This window comes from Triticum dicoccoides, chromosome 7A (assembly GCF_002162155.2).
Source record: "Triticum dicoccoides isolate Atlit2015 ecotype Zavitan chromosome 7A, WEW_v2.0, whole genome shotgun sequence".
Taxonomy (NCBI): Eukaryota; Viridiplantae; Streptophyta; class Magnoliopsida; order Poales; family Poaceae; genus Triticum; species Triticum dicoccoides.
In genome coordinates, this window is record NC_041392.1 from 653,100,760 (window position 1) to 653,124,747 (window position 23,988).

The 23,988-nt window shown below is 49.6% G+C and overlaps 1 protein-coding gene across 1 annotated transcript; it reads right to left on the reverse strand.

Annotated features, from left to right (window-relative positions):
- Positions 1-323: 323 nt before the first annotated feature.
- LOC119333808 (protein FIZZY-RELATED 2-like) lies at positions 324-3,234 on the reverse strand (the record flags this gene model as incomplete). The annotated part of the gene is made up of 8 exons (XM_037606570.1): positions 324-496; positions 595-663; positions 798-860; positions 948-1,049; positions 1,604-1,837; positions 2,376-2,480; positions 2,561-2,683; positions 2,857-3,234. Coding segments are annotated over 8 exons (1,134 nt in total), but the record flags the coding sequence as incomplete, so codon positions are not given.
- Positions 3,235-23,988: the final 20,754 nt, after the last annotated feature.

Genomic DNA, 23,988 nt, shown 5'->3' on the forward strand with positions numbered 1-23,988 from the left:
ATGATCAACATGTGGATTTTCACCCAGACAGATAATTTTAACCCACTGCATCCATCAGAGGACATGGCCAAATTCTGAATTCCTCCACAGGCCTTGACACAGGCCAGTAAGGTCCAGTTCTGAATTTCATGATGTTCTGAATAGAGCTACAACTTGTATATCATCAGTCAAGCGCATAATCGACACGCCAACAGATTTCTCAGTTGCTAAAACAAGAGGAATTTCCCGCTAAACAACAATAGATATGCGCCGCTTCCAGCGCGGGAGAGGGGATCGGATCCGCACTAGCCAGCCAGTCAATCATCCCCTACCATGCAATCTCTAAAATGGTGCTGGCTTCAGCGGCAGATGGACAGAAGGAGGTCGTGTGGGAATTGAATGGTGCTGATGACGATCAGCACTTGCCGCAATAACTTACAAGCTCGATTTCGTCGAGTCACCGGATGTAGCTCCTAACAAATGATGTCGCTCCAATGCTACTTAAGCTGTCAGAACTCTGTATATAATAGGAAAAAGGAAAGCAGTTAGAGGAACGCCGCCTGAAGTGGAGTTATATAGACAGGAAAACCATATTTTCAAACATCAAGCAAGTACCTGGGACTTGGGAGACGGAAACACGTTCCAAAACCGGAGCGTCTCGTCACCAGCACCAGTAACAATTGTCTGTTGATGTCGATATTGACAAGACAAAAGAATAGTGAGAACAAATTACACTAGACACATCTAATAGAAGAACAGAACTAAAACAAAATGTCAGGTCCATAGCATATATAGGGATCAAAGAGGGAGTATTTCACCTGTCCATCAGGGGAGATGGCTAAATATAATACTCTGAATGTATGTCCTGTCAACGTGGCAAGCTATACAAATAGAGAGAATGGACACAATTAATAACAAACGAGAGACAGTATGGTATAAATGAGCTACAGTGTAAGCTTGTGGCATACCTTTGACATCGTTGGATACCGCCACACTATTATCAGATTCTGGGAGTATCCGTGTGTGCTAACAAGCTCATTCACATTCTTTGACCACACAAGATTACAGACCTGTTAAGACATTTAGCATAATCAGTACATGTGAAGAGCAGCATGTTTTTAAATCTACCCCTTCCACAATTCTATATAAGCAATCCCATGCCTTCAGAACACATGATATCTGTGCAGGTCTCTAACATGACAACTACAAGAATCAATTTTATCTACAACTACAAAAACATAGCAATTAAAATGTCCATAGACTGTTTCCAAAAGGAATCCATGATGCCATTTTGATATAAATTTGGTGCTTTCTAGAAGGATGGAACTATAAGGACTTCGGTTGCATTATATAGAGCTGTATAGGTGATCCAAAACTTCAGTTTTTGTACAACAGAGCTCAGCCAGTCTTGATCTTTTCTGATTTTTGCAGGAAAACTAGTGAATTGGTATGACTGAAGTATTCAGTCAGTAACGGTGCTAAAAGGTTCTGAGAGTTATCCGGCTTAAGAGTAGATATGATTATACTTGAAATTTGGAAGTGCAAATAAGAAATCAATTTAATTCAAAAACACAAACAAGGGCTGCATGTAGCTGATAGATAAACTAGATAGCTAGATTATTACCTGACTCCCTGTATCCATGGAACTCAAGTGTGTATTTGTGGTCGTATTCCAAAATCTTATGCACCTATCTGCAGTTCCACCACCAGATGCAAGAAGGCCGTGTAGATCATGATGAAGGATGTTCTTGTCACGACTGCCAGAAGAAAGCAATGAAGAGTTCCATGCAAGAGCACCTACTCGCATGCGATGTCTTTCCATGGTTCTCATTCTTTTACAGCGTGTTGCATCCCATATCTAAATAAGATAACGTCGAAGATGATAATCAGGAATTCAGAATTTAGACACCCTTGGAATGTCAAATTGTTATACCAATACCAAACATCAACAGGATAACTAAGTTTTACCAACCGAAATACTATGGGCTAAAAGTACACATCGATAAAGATGATGTTTACATTAGTTCAGGTTATTTACAAAACTTTATCGTTTCCCTCATCCATTGGTGGTATGTGCGCAACACTGACTTGACGCATTGGTCATGATTTTTTTAGAAGAAATGGGTATAACCAGGAAGAAATAGTATCATCAACTAAGTAACCCCTGATGAAAGTACCACAATGCAAGGCCTGCTGGTGAGCTGTGGTAGTATTGCAAAATTCTGAAACTCTCACAATCTTACTTTGATGTTGTTTCCACAATGCAAGGCTTACTACTGTATTATTTTGTGTCTGAATTGAAGCTTTCGGCAAAAGTATATTAAAGTGTCATCCTAAACTTTGACAGATCCTGAACATGTCATTTGATCAATTTCAGATGGGAGCAAGATGAAAACCTGGACGGTGCCTTGGTTAGTCCCTACAGCCAGGTGGGTGCCACGCTGCGCCCAACTCACGGAACAAACGGTGTCGTCCGCCCCCAAATCGCAGAGCTTGGTGACCTGCGGAGTGATAAACTTGTTTATAAGGATCTCTCTCTTCAATTCTCAGAAAAGAAATCGTGTGAGGATGACATTTATACCTTGCTGCTGCATGCATTCCACAGGTAGACGCAATTCCCCAATCCGACCGAGAGGACATTGTGCGAAGACCAATCCACGAGGTTGAGGTAGAAGTCGTCCTGCAATGCGGGCGCATCCAGCACCTGGCAGAAGCAGCAGGCAGGAGAATCACATTCCCGTGAGATTCTCTCTTTGTACAGGAAAATCATGAGGAAAGATGGAATCTTTGGCGACGAAAGAAGAAGATAAAGAGGAATTCCCCACACCAAGAAAGCAAATCAAGAAGAAACCATGAAATCGGAAGTAATCGACCAACCTTGTAGGGCGACCTGGGGATCTTCCTGGGGCCGGAGCCCTTGGGGGTGAAGATGCCGGGGAAGAGCAGGTCCTGGTCGTCCCCGCCGGCGAAGAGCGCCCGCTTGGCGTTCCTCGGCACCTCGGCCTTGAAGTGGAATATGTTGCCGCCGGCGGGGGAGCCGACGGGGGAGGCCGCGGAGGAGGAGGAGGCCCCGGCGGAGGAGGCGAGGCGGTCGGGCGTGTCGGGCCCGAAGAGCGCCGCGTGGAGGAGCGCGCAGTAGGGTGAGGGGGGAGCGGCAGATCCGGAGGCGGAGGAGGAGGGGGCCGGGGCGAGGTCGAAGAGCGCGAGGTTGGATCCGGTGCGGCTGGGGATGAAGCGGTCGCTGTAGATGGCGCACCACGTGTGAGTGCGCCATTAGTACTTTTGCAAAAAAAGGAACAAAAAAAATTATAAAAAAAATAACATTAGTGGCGCACTTTCTGGCTGGTGCGCCATTACTAGTTACAACTAGTAATGGCGCACTTACTATGGATGCGCCATTAGTATGTTTGGACAGGCGCACTAGTTCAAAAAAAATTGATACTAATGGCGCACCGTGGACATGGTGCGCCATTAGTAGTTTCAACTCTAATGGCGCATCAGAAGGTGGTGCGCCATTAGTATATACTAATGGCGCACCACCTGTCTGGTGCGCCATTAGTGTCAATCCCATCTATAGCCCTTTTTCTAGTAGTGGAAGGGGGGCCGAACACCGAATCATCTTCGCCTTAGTTAGCCAGTCCTAGTCAAAGAGTGGCTTCTTAGAATGACGTCGTGGTAAATAAAAGACGGTGTGTTCGACTAAAGGATTACTTACTTGGTCAGTGGTACGGCTGCTGCTCAGGCCCACGTCCTCGGTAGCATCCGAACACTCTATTTGGGGTCCGAAGAATGATTTGTACATCTCCTTGTGCGTCAGGCCGACGAAATTCTGAATAGTACATGGCCCTTCTGGGTTGAACTCCCACATGCGGAGGGGCCGGCGTTTGCAAGGCTGGACTCGACGAACCAGCATGACTTGCGCCACCATAACCAGACTAAAATCTCCTTCGAAGAGATCGCGAATGCGGCTCTGCAGTATAGGCACGTCCTTGGCTGGACCCCAGCTCAGTCCTCTGCTAATCCATGACATCAGTTGTGGTGGAGGGCCCGAGTGGAAAGCAGAGGCAGCCACCCACTTGGCACTTCTAGGAGCTATGATGTAGAACCACTCCTGTTGCCATAATCCGGATACCTCTGGAAAGGAACCTTTGGGCCACGGAGCTCCTGCTATCTTGCTTATTAATGCCCCTCCGCATGCTGCATACTGCCCCTTGACCATCTTCGGCTTCATGTCAAAGGTCTTGAGCCATAGGCCGAAGTGAGGGGTAATGCGGAGGAAGGCCTCACACACGACAATGAATGTCGAGATGTGGAGAAAGGAGTCCGGGGCTAGATCGTGTAAATCTAGACCGTAATAGAACATCAAACCCCTAACAAAGGGATCCAGGGTGAGGCCTAGACATCGGAGGAAGTGGGAGATGAACACAACGTCTTCGTTGGGTTCATGAGTAGGGACGACCTACCCTCGGGCAAGCAGCCGATGCGAAACCTCGGCAGTTAGGTTTCTGGCCTCCCTCAACTTCTTGATGTCTTCTTCCGTAATGGAGGAGGGCATCCATCGGCCTTGAAGGCTAGATCCGGACATGATTGAAGGTCCGGAGCGCCTGACCTGGGCTTTGGGTATTAGAACTCGAGGCGGGGGAAGGATTCGATTGAGCACGGGAGGGAAAAAGTAAAAGCCTTGTCCCTTTATAAAGAGGGTGAATATCAAGCATCCTCTCCGTAGCCATTTGGGACTTGCCTATAATCTAGGAGTCCTAGACACGGTTGGGTTACCCACACCCGTATTGATGAGAATCCCGTGATAAAGGGGGCACGATCTCTGCTTTGACAAGACGTGTCAAAAAACTGCCTCGCGTTATTTGCGGGGCTAGTTAAAGGAAACGGTTCGAATAATCACTGGGCCATGACATGATGTCGTGCTGCCAAAACAAGTCTGCAAATTATATTTGTGAAAATATTATTCTCTCTACGGTGGTATGAGGAACTTATTTTGCAGGGTCGGACACTATCCTTGTGTTCAAATTCTTCCGTGATGTATTCGGAGGAGGAACCCGCCTTGCAATGCTGAAGACAATACTGCGCGCCGGACTCATCGTCATTGAAGCCTGGTTCAGGGGCTACTGAGGGAGTCCTGGATTAGGGGGTCTCCGGACAGCCGGACTATCTCCATTGGCCGGACTGTTAGGCTATGAAGATACAAGATTGAAGACTTCATCTCGTGTCCGGATGGGACTCTACTTGGCGTGGAAGGCAAGCTAGGCAATACGGATATGTGTATCTCCTCCTTTGTAACCGACCTTGTGTAACCCTAACCTTCTCCGGTGTCTATATAAACCGGAGGGTTTTAGTCCGTAGGACACAACAACTACAACATACAATCATACCATAGGCTAGCTTCTAGGGTTTAGCCTCTCCAATCTCGTGGTAGATCTACTCTTGTACTACCCATATCATCAATATTAATCAAGCAGGACGTAGGGTTTTACCTCCATCAAGAGGGCCCGAACCTGGGTAAAACATTGTGTCCCCTGCCTCCTGTTACCATCCGCCTTAGACGCACAGTTCGGGACCCCCTACCCGAGATCCGCCGGTTTTGACACCGATAGATGCCATGGAGCCCCTTCCCCAGGAGATCGTCGGGCGCGAGCTGGACATGGAGGCGGCGGCGGAGATCGATGAGCACTAACCGTGGTAGTGCTCTTTGTTTTGTTTAATTAAGATCACTAGTCCTTAATGTGTTAGAGTAATGTTTAGGTCAGCTAGCTCTATTCAATTGCTGAACTTGCTCGATTAAGAAGTGTGGGTGTGCTGTAGTCTCCTTTGTGTACCCAAATTATGCAATAACGTGGATGACCACTGTAACCAGGGAAATTGGAACCAAATTTTTTTACGTTCAAACTCATCACACACGGGTTAAGCTATCTAAATTGTTTGTGATGTTCACATGTCGTACACAGTTCTGAATAGGGGACCATGTCTGATGACACTTTGCGCACCAGTTTTTTCGCTGAAGCGATTCCAATTTTTTCGGCTTCCGCAGAAATATCTACCTCCCCGCCTCTCCCCCTTACCAAAAGCCACATTTCCCCTGTTTCCGCCTTCCTTTCCAAGTTGAAATATTCACCCCTTGCTTGCAGCGCCGCCTCCTCGCCGACGACCCTCCTTCACGTTGCTCGGCCTCGTCTATCCATGGAAGTAATGCACATCCGACCCCCATCCTCCTCCTCCCATATCCCACATGCCCCGAACGCCGGCGCGACACCTTCCACCCAAATCACCGACCCCTCCACCAAATAAGCGCTGCCCTAAGCCATGGTGCACGTAGTATAGCCAGGATCTCAATGACCATTTGGCAGTGGAGAAGCAAATCGCGGTCGCACACACAGATGATGTCGCAATGGCTACCATTCGTGCCGACCCCCAGATCTTGGAGGCGCACCTCGCCGTCGAGGCCATCATCAACGCCTCGTGCGCCGATGACGCGACTCAGTTGGCTGCTTTAAACGACAGTTCATGGCGTTTTCTCGAGCCCACCCTTTTATCTGTTTGGTTAATTAGTTGTCGTGTTCAGTTAACCATTTGGTTCAATTCTGCAAATGTGATGTTCAATTCTTCAGGGTGCAATTTTGTATTGTCCTCCATGTGAGAAATAAATTGAATATTTCTTTACAAAATACATGAGAAACAAATACAATTGCTATATTTCCAAGTTGTCAAGTATGCTTGGTTTGGTTAACTATCTAATCTTCTAGTATGTTATACATTGTGCAGTGTGGTGCTCAGTTAACGTTTGGTTCATTTGTTGTGGTGTTTAGTTAACTATTTGGTTCAATTCTGCAATGCGATGTTCAATTGTTGTGGGTGCATTCTGTTATTTTATACCATGTGAGAAATAAATCGAATTTGGTTGTACTGAATACATGAGATACAAATATAATCGCTATATTTCCAAGTTGTTAAGCATGCTTGGTTTGGTTAACTGTCTGGTCTTCTATTAGGAGTATGTTATATTGTGCAATGTCGTGCTCGGTTACATTTGGTTGATTTGTTATGGTGTTTCATTAACTGTTTGGTTCAGTTCTGCAATGCGATGTTCAATTGTTGTGGGTGCATTATGTCATTGTATACCATGTGAGGAATAAATTGAATTTGGTTGTACTAAATACATGAGAAACAAATACAATTGCTATATTACCAAGTTGTTAAGCATGCTTGGTTTGGTTAACTGTCAGATCTTCTATTAGGAGTATGTTATATTGTGCAATGTGGTGCTCAGTTAATGTTTGGTTCATTTGTTGTGGTGTAAAGTTAACTGCTTGCTTCAATTCTGCAATGCGATGTCCAATTGTCATGGGTAGAATTTTGTATTGTTGTGCATGTGAGGAATAAATCAAATTTGGCTGCACTTAATACATGAGAAACATATATCAAGTGATATATTTCCTAGTTCTTGATCATGCTTGGTTTGGATAAATGGGTTTTCCATGTGGCTTGAATTAATCTGATGAATCAGTAATGTGCTTATTTTTCATCAACATATTTTACTGATAGCCTGCGAACCCTCACTTAACCTGATGACTAATAACTACCTTATATGTGTTGCAGGGAAACAATGGGAAGCACTAAGGTTTACAATCGAGGTTTGCACGTGCATGGTCCTTTGTGTAATAGCACATTATTGTGCAATTGTAGGAACCATTCTAATATTTTGGTTTTTAATAATTTGGTCTTGCACATGTAGGTCCTGCTGTCAGAGGTTTTGACCCACTGTTCGACCCTTTTTGCATATGGGGAAATGGGTTGTCCATGAATATCAGTCAAGTCAAGAAACTCAGAAAGATTGTTAGGATAAAGAAATTAGCGACAAAAAATATCAAGATCTTTGTCTGCACAATGAAGAAAACATCAGTTCACTACAGGATGGTACTAACTATTATACCTTGCCTTTTTTATTTCTTTTCCCCATTTCCAATATAGAGAATATATTTATGCATGTCGGTGTAGAAAAGTAGGGGCTCTCCTTTTGCACCCCTTTACTTGTGCACGGGCAGTCAGAACCACGCCCACGGACACACTAAGTAGGGCAGAGGAGGGAAGCTGGAACACAAGACGACCAAAGCAACGCCAAGACCAGAGGCGCAAAGAGAGCAAGAGGGCGAGGTGGACTCCCTCGGCAAGACCCTTGCCGGGGTGGCTTCCGCGGCCTCAGCAAGATCCTTGCTGGGTCAACTTGCCTGACGCCAGCAGAGCGCGCCACCCTTGAGCCGAAGGGGTTCCAACACCATCGACCACATTGGAACCAAGGCTCGGGAGGCACCTCCGTGGTGGCATGCAGATCTTTGTAGAGATCATAAATACACAAGATCAGACGAGAACCAGAAGACGACGATCCTTGGCGAGATCCTTGCCAAGGAAGTCCGCGAGACCCCCGACAAGATCCTTGCTGAGGACGACGCGGTGTCGTGGCAAGACCATTGTCGGGCCCCGGCAAGGCCCTTGCTGAAGACACCTATGGGGCCGCAGCCAGGCCCGCACCTGCCAAGACCCCACCGCCGCTCCCACACAGCTGCCAACTCGACCAGCTAGGCAGGCATCTACGTGGCAGCACGCGACCTCCACACCAACTCAGCAAGCACCTGCGTGGTGGCATGCAGATCTTCGTGAAGGCTCCACCACCACGCCAGCCCAGCAGCTAGCCAACGTGGCGCTACAACGCCTTGTCAGCTTGGACGCGCATCGGATCCAGGCGAGGAAACGACAGCTGGGACGAGCTTCTTTGCCGTCCCCAATAAATCAAGGGGGGCACGTCGGCAGCGCATTAAATGCGTTTGTCCGATGATGCCAAAGGATAGACTCAACCACTGTACACCTTTCCACCTCCTGTGTGCCACTGTGGCGACCCCTTTTTCTATAAAAGGAGGCTCGAGGCATACTGGAGAGGGATTCAAATCTTTTGGACTAGACGGACACCGCAGCTAGTTCAGGAACACAAGAACACTCAAATACACATAGAAGCAGGACTAGGGTTTTACGCGTCTCTGCGGCCCGAACCTGGGTAAACGATTTGCATGCTGACGTCTAGACCTGCTCTTTGCACAACCCCGCGCTCGTCAACCGTAGAAGGGATCCCAGTGACCCCATAGGTGTCGTTTCCCATCGACATCTCTGGCGCGCCAGGTAGGGGGTGCGCAGTTGTGAAAATCCGGTCTAACAGTTAGTTTAGCAATTCTTCATCGCCATAGCTCCCAAGAAGAAGATGATCACAGCGATCGGTTCGTCGGGGGCTGAACGGCCCGTACTAGTGCGGGCGAGTGGTGGGGCGGTCGCGGACGGAAGCCGAGGCACAGCTCGTGAACACCCGCATCGCTCTGGCAGCCAAAGCCTGGCGAGCGGCGTCGTTCGTGCGCGAGACGACGGGCCACACACCACCAAATCCAAAGACGGAGCCAGGCCCCCCGCAGGCGGCGCGGGGCCCTCCAGGGGCGGTGTCATGCCACCCACGGGCGGCGCGACGACTTCCGAGGCGCCTACGCCGGCACCCCCGACGTGCTCTTCCCAGGTTGTGCGCGACGAGCAGCGTCACCACGCTGGTGACCCTGGGCACTGTCATGGGAAGAGTCATGTGCATATTCGCGGGACGTAGAAGGCCAGCACGCGCGCCGAGGCGCTGGCGAAAATGGCGTACAGCCGCCAGGCCATGATAGAGATCCTTCTAACGTGGTTAGAAGTCAGAGTATGTCACGGTCCATGCAGCTTTTGTGACCACCCACACCAGCAAAAGCTTTGGCACGCGCGCAGTTGCTCCTCGACTTTCCTCCTGCTGCGCAAAAGCTCGACGAGTGGAGAGCCACCATCCGAAGCCTCGTAGGTGTTGCCAACAAAGATGAGCCACGACCGGCGGGGCCCTCAGGTCGGCGCTACGTCGAGCCACTGCATGCCAGTGGTGGAAGGATCGGGGGTGCTGCAGCCACGGTGCACTCCCCTCCTCCATGCTAGCGATCGCGGGTGTCGATCCATCATGACGACTCTTGTGATAACATTTCCATAGCGTCGTCGACCTACGGACCCACCGCGATCAGCGCAAGTTCTTCGGGAGCGAGCCCGTGAAGACGCTCGAACAACCATCGAGCGCTGGCGCGATGCACGCCACCAGTCAGATAGGCGGGCGGGGCCCACTATGGACCACCCAGCACCGGGGGCTCTGGCGACCTACCCTACGAGGTGGGTTGCCCAGCCTTTACCCGTGAGCTGCGGCAATTCCAGTTGTCCTCCCACCGCACGTTCAAGCCTGACGTTGGCAAGAAGTACAATGGCAAGACCCACCCGTCAGAGTTCCTCAGCATCTACACCATCGCGATGCAAGCTGCTGGAGCCCGCGACGACAAGGTGCTTGCCAATTACTTCCCATTGGCACTCAAACCCATTGTCATGTCATGGTTGATGCACTTGCCTGCGGATTCCATTTCTTCTTGGTCGGACTTGTGCCATGAGTTCATTGGCGCCTTTACTGGAGGCCACCAAGCTCATGGCCAGGCAAGCGATTTGGATATCATCCCACAAAAGGAAGGTAAAACTCTGCACAAGTACATACGAAGGTTCAGCCGGGTGCAATACAAGATCCCAGATGGTCATCCTGCCGCTGTGATCAGTGCATTCCATCAGAATGTGCGCAACCGCAGGATGCGCGAAGAGCTGGCGATGAACAAGGTCAAAGATGTGGCCGAACTTTATGATCTGGACGATAGGTGCTGAGGGAGTCCTGGATTAGAGGGTGTCCGGATGGCCGGACTATACCTTCAGCCGAACTCCTGGATTATGAAGATACAAGATTGAAGACTTCGTCCCGTGTCCGGAAGGGACTTTCCTTGGCGTGGAAGGCAAGCTTGGCGATACGGATATATAGATCTCCTACCATTGTAACCGACTTTGTGTAACCCTAACCCTCTCCGGTGTCTATATAAAACAGAGGGTTTTAGTCCGTAGGACAACATACAGAACAACAATCATACCATAGGCTAGCTTCTAGGGATTAGCCTCTCCGATCTCGTGGTAGATCTACTCTTGTACTACCCATATCATCAATATTAATCAGGCAGGACGTAGGGTTTTACCTCCATCAAGAGGGCCCGAACCTGGGTAAAACTTCGTGTCCCTTGCCTCCTGTTACCATCCGGCCTAGACGCACAGTTCGTGACCCCCTACCCGAGATCCACCGGTTTTGACACCGACATTGGTGCTTTCATTGAGAGTTCCTCTGTGATGTCGCCATCAGGAAGGATGCCTCGCCCCGTCTTTAAAGATGACACCGTTGCTAAGGTAGCTTTGGCTGTCGGCCAAACCCTCCGGCTAGGTGGTTTTCTCATGACCGCCTGTTCGGCTTCTGCGCCGACGATGACCTCTCGAGCCATCGAAAACAATCTTCATGTCAGCTCGGAACTCATCGAGCAGTTAAATCCAATGGAGCTCTCCTCCATAAACGGGCTCTTGGATCGCATCGCCGCCCTAGGAGTCACTACGGATTACGACCAGATTGGGCCTAAGCCCGATCTGAGAGAGATTAACTCTCCCCGAGTCACCCATCACGTTGTCGTGGTAGAGGGACAGTGCGGCGACCCTTCATCTATCTTAAGGACTAGCTACGTCCGGATTCCCGATCCCTCAAGCCGGATACCCGCGGAGGGGAGGATATCACTCAAGACCTGAACTCAGAGTTAGGCAACGGGTTGGATTCATTGGACAACATCCAGGAATCCAAATTTTCGAGTTCGGAAATTCCTCGGCCTCTGAGTCTTAGATGGGGTTAGGCTTCGGATTTAATTCCACCCACCCACCCAAACATAAGCAATCTATCCCAAATCAGGCAAGAGCCTGAAGAAACAGTACATCATTACTGGGCCAGATTCCTCCTGGTTACGAACAGGATAAGGGACTGCCGCGAGGAAGACGCAATCTCAATCTTCTGCAATAATTGCACGGACAAGGGAATCCTCAACGCCATAAGTCGCCGTGATATTACACGCTTCGCTGACTTGGCATCCATTGTACGAAAATACTGTGCGATGGAAAGCGCCTGGAAAACCAAAATAAAATTTTGGGACGATTCGGCCCTGAATACAAACCCAGTCCGAAATAAAAGGGTGCATCATCGCCAGACACCCGGGTCAAACACCAAAAAGCAAAAACCCTCTACAGGGCATGGAACCGTACTGGAAGGATGGCTTAATGGACCCTGTAAAATTCACAGTACAAAGGACGCCACACCAACTCACAGCCTTAGAGCATGTTGGATACTCCAGCAGTTGGCCAAAATTGGCGAAGATCTCCTAATTCCGGAGGCCATAGAAAGCCACCCCAGAGACACCAATATGGTATTAATAGTCTTCGGGACTTTCGCATCAAATAATATGCGAAAAAGGACACTCCGCAGCCTTGCCGAAGTCTACCAAGTTGCAACAATAAACCCATGGAGTGACATGGCTATTAACTTTAACGCCAGTGATGAACCTAAATTCCGAACAGCCCGAGCACCAGCCGCATTGGTCCTCAGTCCAATAGTGGATGGCTTTCGTCTTACCAAGGTACTCATGGACGGCGGCAGCGAATTGAACCTCATTTATGAGGAAACCCTTCAAAAAATGGAAATAGACTGGAACCACATTGAGTGAAGCAGCACAACCTTTAGAGGAATAATCCCCAGTCAAGAAGCGCACTATATAGGAAAAATCACACTAGATTTGGTGTTCGGCACGCTGGATAATTACAGGTCCGAAGAGGTCACGTTCCATGTGGCTCCATTCAGCAGCGGTTATCACACTCTGTTAGGGCGGGAAGCGTTTACAATCTTCCAAGCAATACCCCATTACGGGTACATGAAGCTCAAGATGCCTAGGCCTAAAGGGATCATCACTCTCGCTAGTGATCCGGACATAGCACTCCGCGCCGAAAACAAGACAACCGCACTGGCCCTCGAGGCACTATCCGAAGCCCTAGCGGCTGAGGAACTGACTGCGCTGCGCTCCATGGTGAATAGGGACGATGTGGTACTCGACAAAAGATCCAAGTCCACCTCCTTTAAACCGGCGGACGAAATAGTCAAATTCTTGGTCCATCCAATGGACCCCAATAAAACAGCTACCATCGGGGCACAGTTAAACCCTGATGTAGACGCCGCACTGCGAGAGTTCCTACGAGAGAACTGAGACATTTTCGCCTGGCACCCTTTAGACATGCCAGGAATCCCACGCAGGCTCACCGAGCATAGCCTAAATATCCTAAAAGTTTTTGAACCTGTCAAACAAGCTCTTCGGCGTTTTTCCGAACCTAAGAGACAGGCTATGGGAGAGGAGCTAGCAAAGCTATTGGAGGACGGATTCATCAGAGATATAAAACATCCGGACTGGCTAGCAAACCTGGTGATGGTACCAAAGAAGGACAAATCCTGGCGCCTGTGCGTTGATTTTAAAGACCTTAACAAGGCTTGCCCAAAGGATCCCTTCCCCCTCCCCCGCATCGATCAAATTATCGACGCTACCGTAGGACACGATTCGTTGTGTTTCCTCGACGCATATTTCGGCTACCATCAAATCAAGATGGCAGAATCAGACCAAGCCGCAACGACATTTATTACACCATACGGCCCATTCTACTTCAACACAATGCCCTTCGGGCTCAAAAACACCGGCGCAACATATCAGCGCATGATTCAGACATATCTGGCAAACCAGATCGGCAAAACAGTGGAGGCATATGTAGATGATGTGGTCATGAAAACAAGACATGTCGAATCTCTAGTAGACGACTTGAGGCTCACATTTGATAACCTCCGAACATACAACATCAAGCTCAATCCGGAAAAATGCGTTTTCGGCATCCCAGCCGGAAAGCTCTTGGGCTTCATTGTATCCGGTAGAGGAACTGAACCAAATCCAGCCAAGGTCCAAGCTCTGTCACAATTGGATATCCCAAAGGACCTCAAACAAATACAAAAGTTAACCGGATGCGTGGCGGCTCTAAGCCGCTTTATCTCCCGCTTGGGAGAAAAGGCCCTACCCCTTTACCGCCTCCTTCGGTGCACCGAACACTTCGAATGGACGGATGCAGCCACGGCCGGACTCGACGAAATAAAAGCCATACAAACCCAGTCCTGGCCGCGCCAAACATTGGCGAACCAATGCTATTGTACATTGCAGCAACACATCAGGTTGTAAGCGCAGTGCTCGTCGTCGAACGAGAAACGGACGGACACAAATTCCCCCTTCAAAAACCGGTTTGTCATGTGTCCACTATCCTCAATCCATGCAAATCACGGTACCCGCATTATCAAAAGATCGCTTACGCAGAATTCATGGCATCCCGGAAGCTACGACACTACTTTCAAGAGTGTTCAATAACAGTAGCCTCGGAAGTACCACTTAACGATATTATCAACAACCGTGACGCAACGGGCCGGATTGCAAAATGGGCCATTGAGCTCCTCCCATTCCACATAACCTATAAGCCACGGCGAGCCATCAAGTCGCAAGTTTTGGCCGACTTCGTCGTAGAATGGACGGAGGCCGAACTCCCTAAAGATTACGACACATATTCAAATTGGATCATGCATTTTGACGGCTCCAAGATGTTGGCCGGACTAGGGGCTGGCGTCGTTTTGACGTCCCCCACAGGAGACACAGTTCAATACGTACTCCAGATTATGTACACAAACTCCAACAATGCAGCCGAATATGAGGCCCTTTTACATGGTCTCCGGATGGCAGTATCCATGGGAATTCAACGCCTAGAGGTGCGCGGGGACTTGAACCTCGCAATATCCCAAATAAATGGAGACTTTGATGCCAAGGATCCAAAAATGGCAGCTTACCGCAACGCCGTCCTAAAAATGTTAGCTCGGTTCGAAGGGCTTGAATTTCACCATATAGCCTAGAAAACAATCAGGCGGCAGATGTCCTGGCACGCATCAGCACAAAACGCGATGTAGTCCCCCCCAACATCTTCTTGGAAAGGTTGTTCAAGCCATCTGTAGTATGGAAAGGGGAGCCGAACAATAACAGCCCGGACCCAACCGCACTGCCCGACACCGAACATTCTGACACAATCGGAGGCTCTGCCAATGAAATAACACCTTCAGCCCACGTAATAATGGCTGTCATCGCCCCGTGGACAGAACCATTCCTCGCCTACCTTACTAGGTAGGAACTCCCGAGGACCAAAATGAGGCACGCTGCATAGTGCGGCGATCCAAAGCCTACAAAGTCCATGAGGGAGAGCTTTATAAGAAAAGCACTACCGGAGTCCTTCAAAGGTGCATCTCCGAAGAGGAAGGGCGGAACCTCCTGGCTGAAATTCATGCCGGACTTGGCGGTCATCACGCTGCAGCCCGGTCCCTTGTAAGCAAGGCCTTCTGTACAGGCTTTTATTGGCCGACGGCCTGGGCAGACGCCCAGGACTTAGTCCAGCGATGCGTCGGTTGCCAGCTCTTTGCAAACCAAAGCCATATGCCACCCACCGCCCTCCAAACTATCCCCATCACTTGGCCCTTCGCGGTCTGGGGGCTTGACATAGTTGGACCCCTTAAAGGCGGAACCCACAAGCAAAAATACTTACATGTCATGGTGGATAAGTTCACCAAATGGATAGAAGCCAAGCCTGTTAAGATGGCCGAATCCGGACCGGTGATAGACTTTATATCCGGGGTTGTACACCGTTACGGCGTCCCCCACAGCATCATCACTGATAACGACACGAACTTTACGGTCGACGAGGTAAAACTCTGGTGCAAAAACATGGGCATCAAGCTCGATTATGCTTTCGTCTATCACCCACAAACTAACGGCCAGGTCGAACGTGCATATGGTCTTATCATGAGCAGCACCAAACCCATATTAGTGCGGTCCCTCAAGGAATCTAACATACACTGGGTAGAGGAGCTCGACTCCGTACTCTGGGGGCTGCGGACCACGCCGAATCGCACCACCGGATACACACCATTCTTTATGGTGTACGGCGCAGAGGTAGTTTTGCCTTGCGACATAATTCATGACTCACCTCGAGTGCGCATGTACGAAGAAAGAGAAGCCGAGCTCGATCGGCAGGACAGTTTGGACGCATTGGAGGAGGAGCGTGATGTGGCAAAAGTCCGTTCCGCATTCTATCAACAGCAGGCTCGAAGATACCAAAGCAGAGAAGTACGGGCCAAAAATTACAACATTGGCGAATTAGTTCTACGCCTGCCGGACAAGAAAAAGGACAAACTCAAGCCCAAGTGGGAAGGTCCCTTCATAATTGACCAAGTCCTGACTGGTGGAGCGTACCGCCTGCGAGATGCATCGGATAACTGACTCGAGCCGAACCCATGGAACGCAGCCCGTCTCCGAAGATTCTATGCCTAGCGCCGGACTCTGTGTTCGTCTCCTTCCTCTGTCCATTTTTTATATACTGTTTGTCTTACATTTCTCTCCTTCTCCCCTTCCTTTCTCTTATAACCTTTAAAGGCTCATCAAATGACGTGCTATTCGCACTCATTAAACCTGGGGGCTTCTTTTACCAGAAGCTTATTTATACGGGCTTCATGCCCAACACATGTGTGACACTTCCGCATGTACCTTTTATTTCACCATTATATGCATCGATATGACTTAAGTTTTGGCCAAGCTGGGTTGCCTGGCTCCTATGCTTACCCCTACGTTCCCGATTATTCGGCTAGGCGGTAAAGGGAGCACTTCTGCTATTGTTACTGCCGGATCAGCCGGATGTGTACCTCAGACTAGGTGAAGCCGAAAGCTAGCGTTCTTAAGGGAATATTCGACGGTGACCTAAAAGATGATCTTTTTACTTATTTATTTATGCGCCCCCAGATGCTTTTTCCTGCGTCTTTTTCGTAGAATGGGCATGCACTTTGGGGCATGCCTCCCAGGGAAAGGAACCCCTAACGGAACTATTCTCCCTGGAAGATGTTTCTTACTAACCATGTAATATAACATAACTAGTCAGGCACTTGTCTGTCCATGCACTAATGACCCCTTTGCCTGGTCTCCATGCATTCCCTGGTTCTTATATAACAGCATGGGAATTCGGACACACTCCGGACCGTCAGGTCCCAGGCTGAAGCGAAAAGGTCGGCCATGACAAACGATCTACAATCCGGCTAGAAGGCATTATAAATGTCAATTACATTACATAGTCATTCTGACTGATTGTATTCCTCTTCAATACCATCTAACAGGCTGTCTAATTTACAGTCCTGCTGGGAATACTTTGCGGCCAATCCTACTTGGCCGTATACTAAGCTTACAGGGATCTCCTTCCCATCGGGCCCGACAGGACCGACCTCGGCCATGTGGTTGGGGTCAGCCTTTGTGTACCGCGTCTTCACCATGGCCCAGGCCTCCCTAGCGCCTTGACGGCAGGCCGATATCTTCCACAATCGGAAGCGCCGCCGTGCCCCCTTTAGCTTCTCCGCAAGCTCTCCAAGACCTTCGGGCACGAAGATGGATGGCCACAGGGCCTGGGCGACGCCTCGCATCGCCTTCCGAACTCGCTCGAGCAGTTGCGAGAGCTCGGGAAGAAGGTCACCCGTAGAACCGGGCATCTCCTCTATAGGACGACCTGTTAGCACACCTACTGACATTACTCTATTAGTCGACTTCCCCGCTGAACTTTTTTTTCTCCAAAGGTTCGTTCAAGCACTTACTAAATATGCCACGCCGAAGCCGCTGATTCTCCTTAACGGAGTCTGATAGCTGGGCACGAACATCTTTCAGCTCGATGCCCAGCTTGGTGTTGGCATCTTGGAGATCGTTCTTCTCCCGCCTCACCTTTGTCAGCACCTTCTCACCAGCCTTTAGCTGGCGTAGGAGCTGTTGCCTTTCCGGATTCAATCCGGCGCCATCTGCAATTCCATTTTTCAGATTCGCACCCATGTCGTGCTTCGCAAAATACTTATCTTTCGAAGTGTATATTACCAGAGGGGGTCTCCTTGGGCTCCCCTGCCACGGCTAGTGCGGCCTCAAGTTGGGCTTTGCACTCTTCCAGCTCCTGGGACAGTAGGGAATTCTCTTCTGTAAGAACCTGCATAACATATGATCCTTAAATCAGTTACTCTAACTGTTTCAAGTCTCGGGGGCTACTGGTATATATATATAATTACCAAAATTTTCTTACCCGTATGTCTTTTACATGTTGCTCCGTGGCTCTGGCTAGACCATTTTCAGCGGCACGGAGGTACACATCTCCCGAATTGAAGCCATCTAATGCCTCTCGGGAGAAACAAGCGTCGCGAAGAATTGTACGGCGATGCATGTGGTTCATGGCACTCTCCACCTCAGAGTTGGTGGCAGACAACCTGTCCACGTCCTCCGTCGGAGGAGCGTCCTGTGCACGCCTTGTGTTCGCCTCCGCCTCCGGACCAGGCTTTGGAGCCTGGCTGGTGGAGGCGCGACTGGCAGCCTCTCCGGATATGGTCTGGCGAGGTCTCTTTGTCCTGAAGAGAGCACGAATGTTAACATGCCTTGAAGGTATAACACCTGGGATAAGGGGGCGCGTCATACCTTTGCGCTGACGTCTCGATCCGGACTGCACCTCTTTTCTGCCCACGGGGCCCTACGGCCCCTCGTTGGCTTGTTGCCGCAGGTTCGGCCTCCCGTCTCAAATACCTCCCCTGCAAAGCTTGGTTGTAATCAGGAAACTGAAAACGCGAGAGGGCGGACCCTATTCGGGGTACTGGGACTTCGATCTCAGTTACCTGGGAGGCCGGGATTATCCCAGGGTAATCGGCCGTAATGGCCACCAAGGCGTTGTCCTTGCTCAATTGATGAAACACTCCATCAATCAGCTCCACACATAAGTCCGGATCCTCTTGAGAGGCCGGGTCGAGGGACCGTCCTGGGTCCTCGGGTTGTGTAGGAGGGCTGTTTATTTCTTTAATAGCCTGGCGCAGTTCCAGCGTTAAAGTCGTTAGACTGAATATTTAACAATGGGAATATAAAACGGATGGGCAAGTAAACCACTTACCCAGCTTGGGGGATTGTACATAGAAAATCCACCCTGCGGATTGACGCGGAGAAATTCCTCCTCTTCTCCCTTGTACAAAGCGGACAAGGTCTTTGTTAGGGCCGCAGCCGAATCCGGTCCCTTACGGCCGTAGCGGGTGGCGTCTTCCTCCCCGTTGAAATCCCACATGGAGTGGCCTCTGTACTGTAGCGACTGCACCCCTCGCATGATGCATGCGGCCATGACCCCGATCATGGTCAGTCCGGAATGAGCTAACAATCTTATCCGGCTCATCAGGTAACGGATGTCCTTGTCACTTTCCCTCTGAGGGCTCCGTGGATGCCAACTTAGGCGCTTCTTTAGTGGAGCACTGTCGAACTCGGGGAGGCCGATCTGGACAGGATCTGGCGGCGGGACGTCCTCTATGTAAAACTATTCCGAAGGCCAGTCCTCGGACGCTTCTTTGGGGTTCCGGATAGATATCCGGTCCCGGCGATGCGCCACACTTCGGCTCCGCCCACTTGATATATCGACCCCTTCTGAGAGCGGGGCACAAGGCAGAATAGCTCCTTCCACAGCCCGAAATGGGCCTCAACACCCAAGAACAGCTCGCAGAGGGCTACGAAGCCCGCGATATGCAATACGGAGGCAGGTGTAAGATTGTGTAGTTGGAGGCCATAGAACTCTAGGAGCCCCCAGAGAAACGGATGGATTGGAAATCCGAGCCCTCTTATTAAGTAAGCGACGAGGCATACCTGCTCTCCTTCGGAGGGATTAGGGGCACTCTCCGCTTGCTCTCCGCCATTATAGATGGCAAGACCGGCTCGAACCAGGACCATATAGGCTGAGGGAGAAATCCCTTGGTCTGGAGCGTCACTAGCTCGCTATGCGGGATGGAGCATCTCTCCCAATATCCAGGCTGGGGGCTGGAGGGGCGAAAGGAGGAGTTGCGACGGCTGGCCATGGTGGTATGGACCTTTGTCGGATGCGCTCTAATGAACACTCGCGAAGGGGAGAAGGTGTGGTTTGGATCTAAATCCTCGTCCCCTTAAATGGGCGGCTCATTTACACGGCTAGGGGTGTGGATGAAAAAACACTCAGACTTTTCATATTCGTTTGACACGTGGGAGACGGCCATTATTGGGCGTAGAAGCCGAGGAGCGCAATATTTACAAGAAACCGGACTTTATTCGACAGGTACACGGAATTTGAAGGAGAACCCGCCTTGCAATGCCGAAGACAATTTGCGCGCCGGACTCATCGTCGTTGAAGCCTGGTTCAGGGGCTACTGAGGGAGTCCTGGATTAGGGGGTGTCCGGATGGCCGGACTATACCTTCAGCCGGACTCCTGGATTATGAAGATACAAGATTGAAGACTTCGTCTCGTGTCCGGAAGGGACTTTCCTTGGCGTGGAAGGCAAGCTTGGCGATACGGATATATAGATCTCCTACCATTGTAACCGACTTTGTGTAACCCTAACTGTAACACCCCGGATATGATTTACCTATTATGTAATCCAACTCTTGCCGTTTCCGGCGTTAAGTTATTTTATTTTCTCGGGGTCGGTTTTTTGTCTCCGTGTGTTGTTGTCGTTGTCATGCATCTCATATCATGTCATCATGTGCATTGCATTTGCATACGTGTTCGTCTCATGCATCCGAACATTTTCCCCGTTGTCCGTTTTGCATTCCGGCGCTTCGTTCTCCTCTGGTGGTCATTTCTACCTTTCTTTCGTGTGTGGGGTTTAAACATTTCCGGATTGGAACGAGACTTGCCAAGCGGCCTTGGTTTACTACCGGTAGACCGCCTGTCAAGTTTCGTACCATTTGGACTTCGTCTGATACTCCAACGGTAAACCGAGGGACCGAAAAGGCCTTGTGTGTGTTGCAGCCCAACACCCCTCCATTTTGGCCCAAAACCCACCAAAACCCTCTCCATCATCTAGAGCGTTCGATCACGATCGCCTGGCCGAAAACCGCACCTCATTTGGACACTCCTAGCTTCCTCTATGCCTATATATACACCTCCCCCTCCAAGTGCAAAACCTACCCTAACTCTCCCCGCCGCCGTCGGACATCTTCTTCCACCGACGGACATGTCCGCCCGCCCTGTCCGCCACCACGTGGCAGCCGCCCATTCGCCCGTGCCCTCGTGCCCACATCGCCGCCGGTCGGCCCGCCCGGGCCCAGGAGGGGCCCCCGTGGCCCAGATCCGGGCGCCGCCCCGCGCCATCGTCCTCCCCGCGGCCGGGCCCGAGCTTCCCTCGCTGTGCCGCCACTGCTCCTTGCTGGGGAGGTCTCGCCGCCCCGTAGCTCGTCGGCCACCGCACCTCGACGCCGCGTGCCGCGCGCCGCACTCCGACCGACCGCCGCCTCCCTAAGACCTCGTCGGCGACGCCGCCCGCTTCTCCGGCCTCCCTCAAGTCCGGTCGGCGTGCCTCCCTCAAGTCCGGCGACGCTCCGGCACCGACTCCGGCCATCCTCGTTTTGCATGCTCCGGCGAGATCCGATCCAGATCTGAAAACCCTAGGGGTTGACCTTTTTCACTAAGTTCCCAGATTATTTTGCATAATTTGTCGCACCGTAACTTTGCATCCATAGCTCCGTTTTGGGCATATAGCATATCAAAATGTTCGCCTCAGAGAGCACATCATTTCATCTCATTGCATGATTTTCATTTGAGTTCATCTTGATTCCCGAAATGCTGTTGGAAGAGTGCTAATTGGGATAATTGTCAGATCTGCTGCTCCAATTAGATATTTGTCTTTTTTTGCCATGATTATTGTGTGCATGATATGTCCCTGAGCTCTACATGTGTTTTGTTATATGTTTTTCCATCTTTCCAGAGGTGCAAACCATGTATTTTTGTGATGTGTGTGGTGACTAGCACAAGCTTGCAAAGTGATGCATTCGTTAATGCTGATTTCAGGGACTTGGCAATTCCACTAAGTCCTTGATCTGTTTATCTCAATATGCCATATATTCATGTTGTTTCCTAGTGATCCGTGCCTCTTTTGAGGATGATCAGTAAGGATGTTTTGTTGATCTTGTAGTTCTCTATCCATCCATGTCTTGGTTAGCAATTATGGAGCACCCTAGCTTGAGTCAATCGACCTCTACTTTTGTCATTTCGTGAATCTGGGCAGATTGTCTACTTGTTAGCGATTTTGCCGAGGATGTTGTAGTTGATCTGTGCATGCTATGTTATTGTTCTTGCCATGTCTAGCTTGTATAATGTGTATTCTTAATGGGTGTATGCTTATATTGTCATGACATGCTCTGTAGTGAGTGCATCGAGCTCGTAAACATGCCTACTTTATATCTGATTTTGCATGCTCCAGTTTTCACCAAGTCTGACAACTGATTATGTTTTTGCCATGTTCACATGCTTACAAATGTATTTTCTGATCCCTTTTGGCTCAAGATCACTAAGGGACTTTTGTTAAGATCTTTGAGTAGCTCCATGCCATGCCTTACTTTGCCATGTTCAGGTCCTGTAGCATATAGTTTTCATGCTCCGAAGTGTGCTACCTGATCTAAAATTCCAGACAAGTGTTAATTTCACTGTCTGAAATCTGTTTACCAAATGCATTTTTGCCATGTTTGTTTGAACCTGTTAATGGATGAATTGGCCGTAGCTCAGTGTTCCTCTTTTGTTAAGCATCATGAATGGATCCCTGCCATGTATTTTGTTGTCATGTTTGAGTGCTGTAGCATGTTCATCTTGTTGCATTTAGATGGCTACTTGTTGTATATCGCAGACCGGTGCCATATTTGAATTGCTTGCCATTTCCAAACCGTGACACCGATTCCGACGTTCTTTATATCGTTTTCAAGCGATTTCATCTCACCTTTCCAGTGGCACACTTGGTTTTCCAAGTTGAGGCCATGTTCATGCATTCCTTGTCAAATCTTGCATATGCATCGCATATCGCATCCCGCATAGCATACCATGTTTGCATCATATTGTTTGAGCTTTGCACGTGGTTGATTGTGTTCCGTTTGCTTGTTTCTCTTTTTTGGGTAGAGCCGGGAGACGAGTTCGCTAATGAGTGGCCCGTTGAGTTTGCTTTCGAGGATCCAGTCAACTCTGACAACTGTGCAGGCAAGATGATCATACCCTCGAAATCACTACTATCTTTGCTTTGCTAGATGCTCGCTCTTTTGCTATGCCTATGCTACGATGCCTACCACTTGCTTATCATGCCTCCCAAATTGCCATGTCAAACCTCTAACCCCCCATGTCCTAGAAAACCGTTGATTGGCTATGTTACCGCTTTGCTCAGCCCCTCTTATAGCGTTGCTAGTTGCAGGTGAAGATTGGAGACCGTTCCTTGTTGGAACATTATTTACTTGTTGGGATATCATTATATTATCTTGTTATCTTAATGCATCTATATACTTGTTAAAGGGTGGAAGGCTCGGCCTCTCGCCTAGTGTTTTGTTCCACTCTTGCCGCCCTAGTTTCCGTCATATCGGTGTTATGTTCCCGGATTTTTGCATTCCTTACGCGGTTGGGTGATAATGGGAACCCCTTGATAGTTCACCTTGATTAAAGCTTTTCCAGCAATGCCCAACCTTGGTTTTACCATTTGCCACCTAGCCCCTTTTTCCCTTGGGTTTCCGGAGCCCGAGGGTCATCTTATTTTAACCCCCCCCCCCCCCGGGCCAGTGCTCCTCTGAGTGTTGGTCCACCTCGTCAGCCGCCGGTGGCCACCAGGGGCAACTCTGGGCTGGCCTACCAGAAGTTTAGACAATCTGAGTGTGCCTTGAGAACGAGATATGTGCAGCTCCTATCGGGATTTGTCGGCACATTTGGGCGGTGTTGCTGGATTTGTTTTAACTTGTCGAAATGTCTTGTAGAACCGGGATGCCGAGTCTAATCGGAATGTCTCGGGAGAAGGTCTATTCCTTTGTTGACCATGAGAGCTTGTCATGGGCTAAGTTGGGACTCCCCTGCAGGGATTTGAACTTTCGAAAGCCGTGCCCATGGTTATGGGCAGATGGGAATTTGTTAAT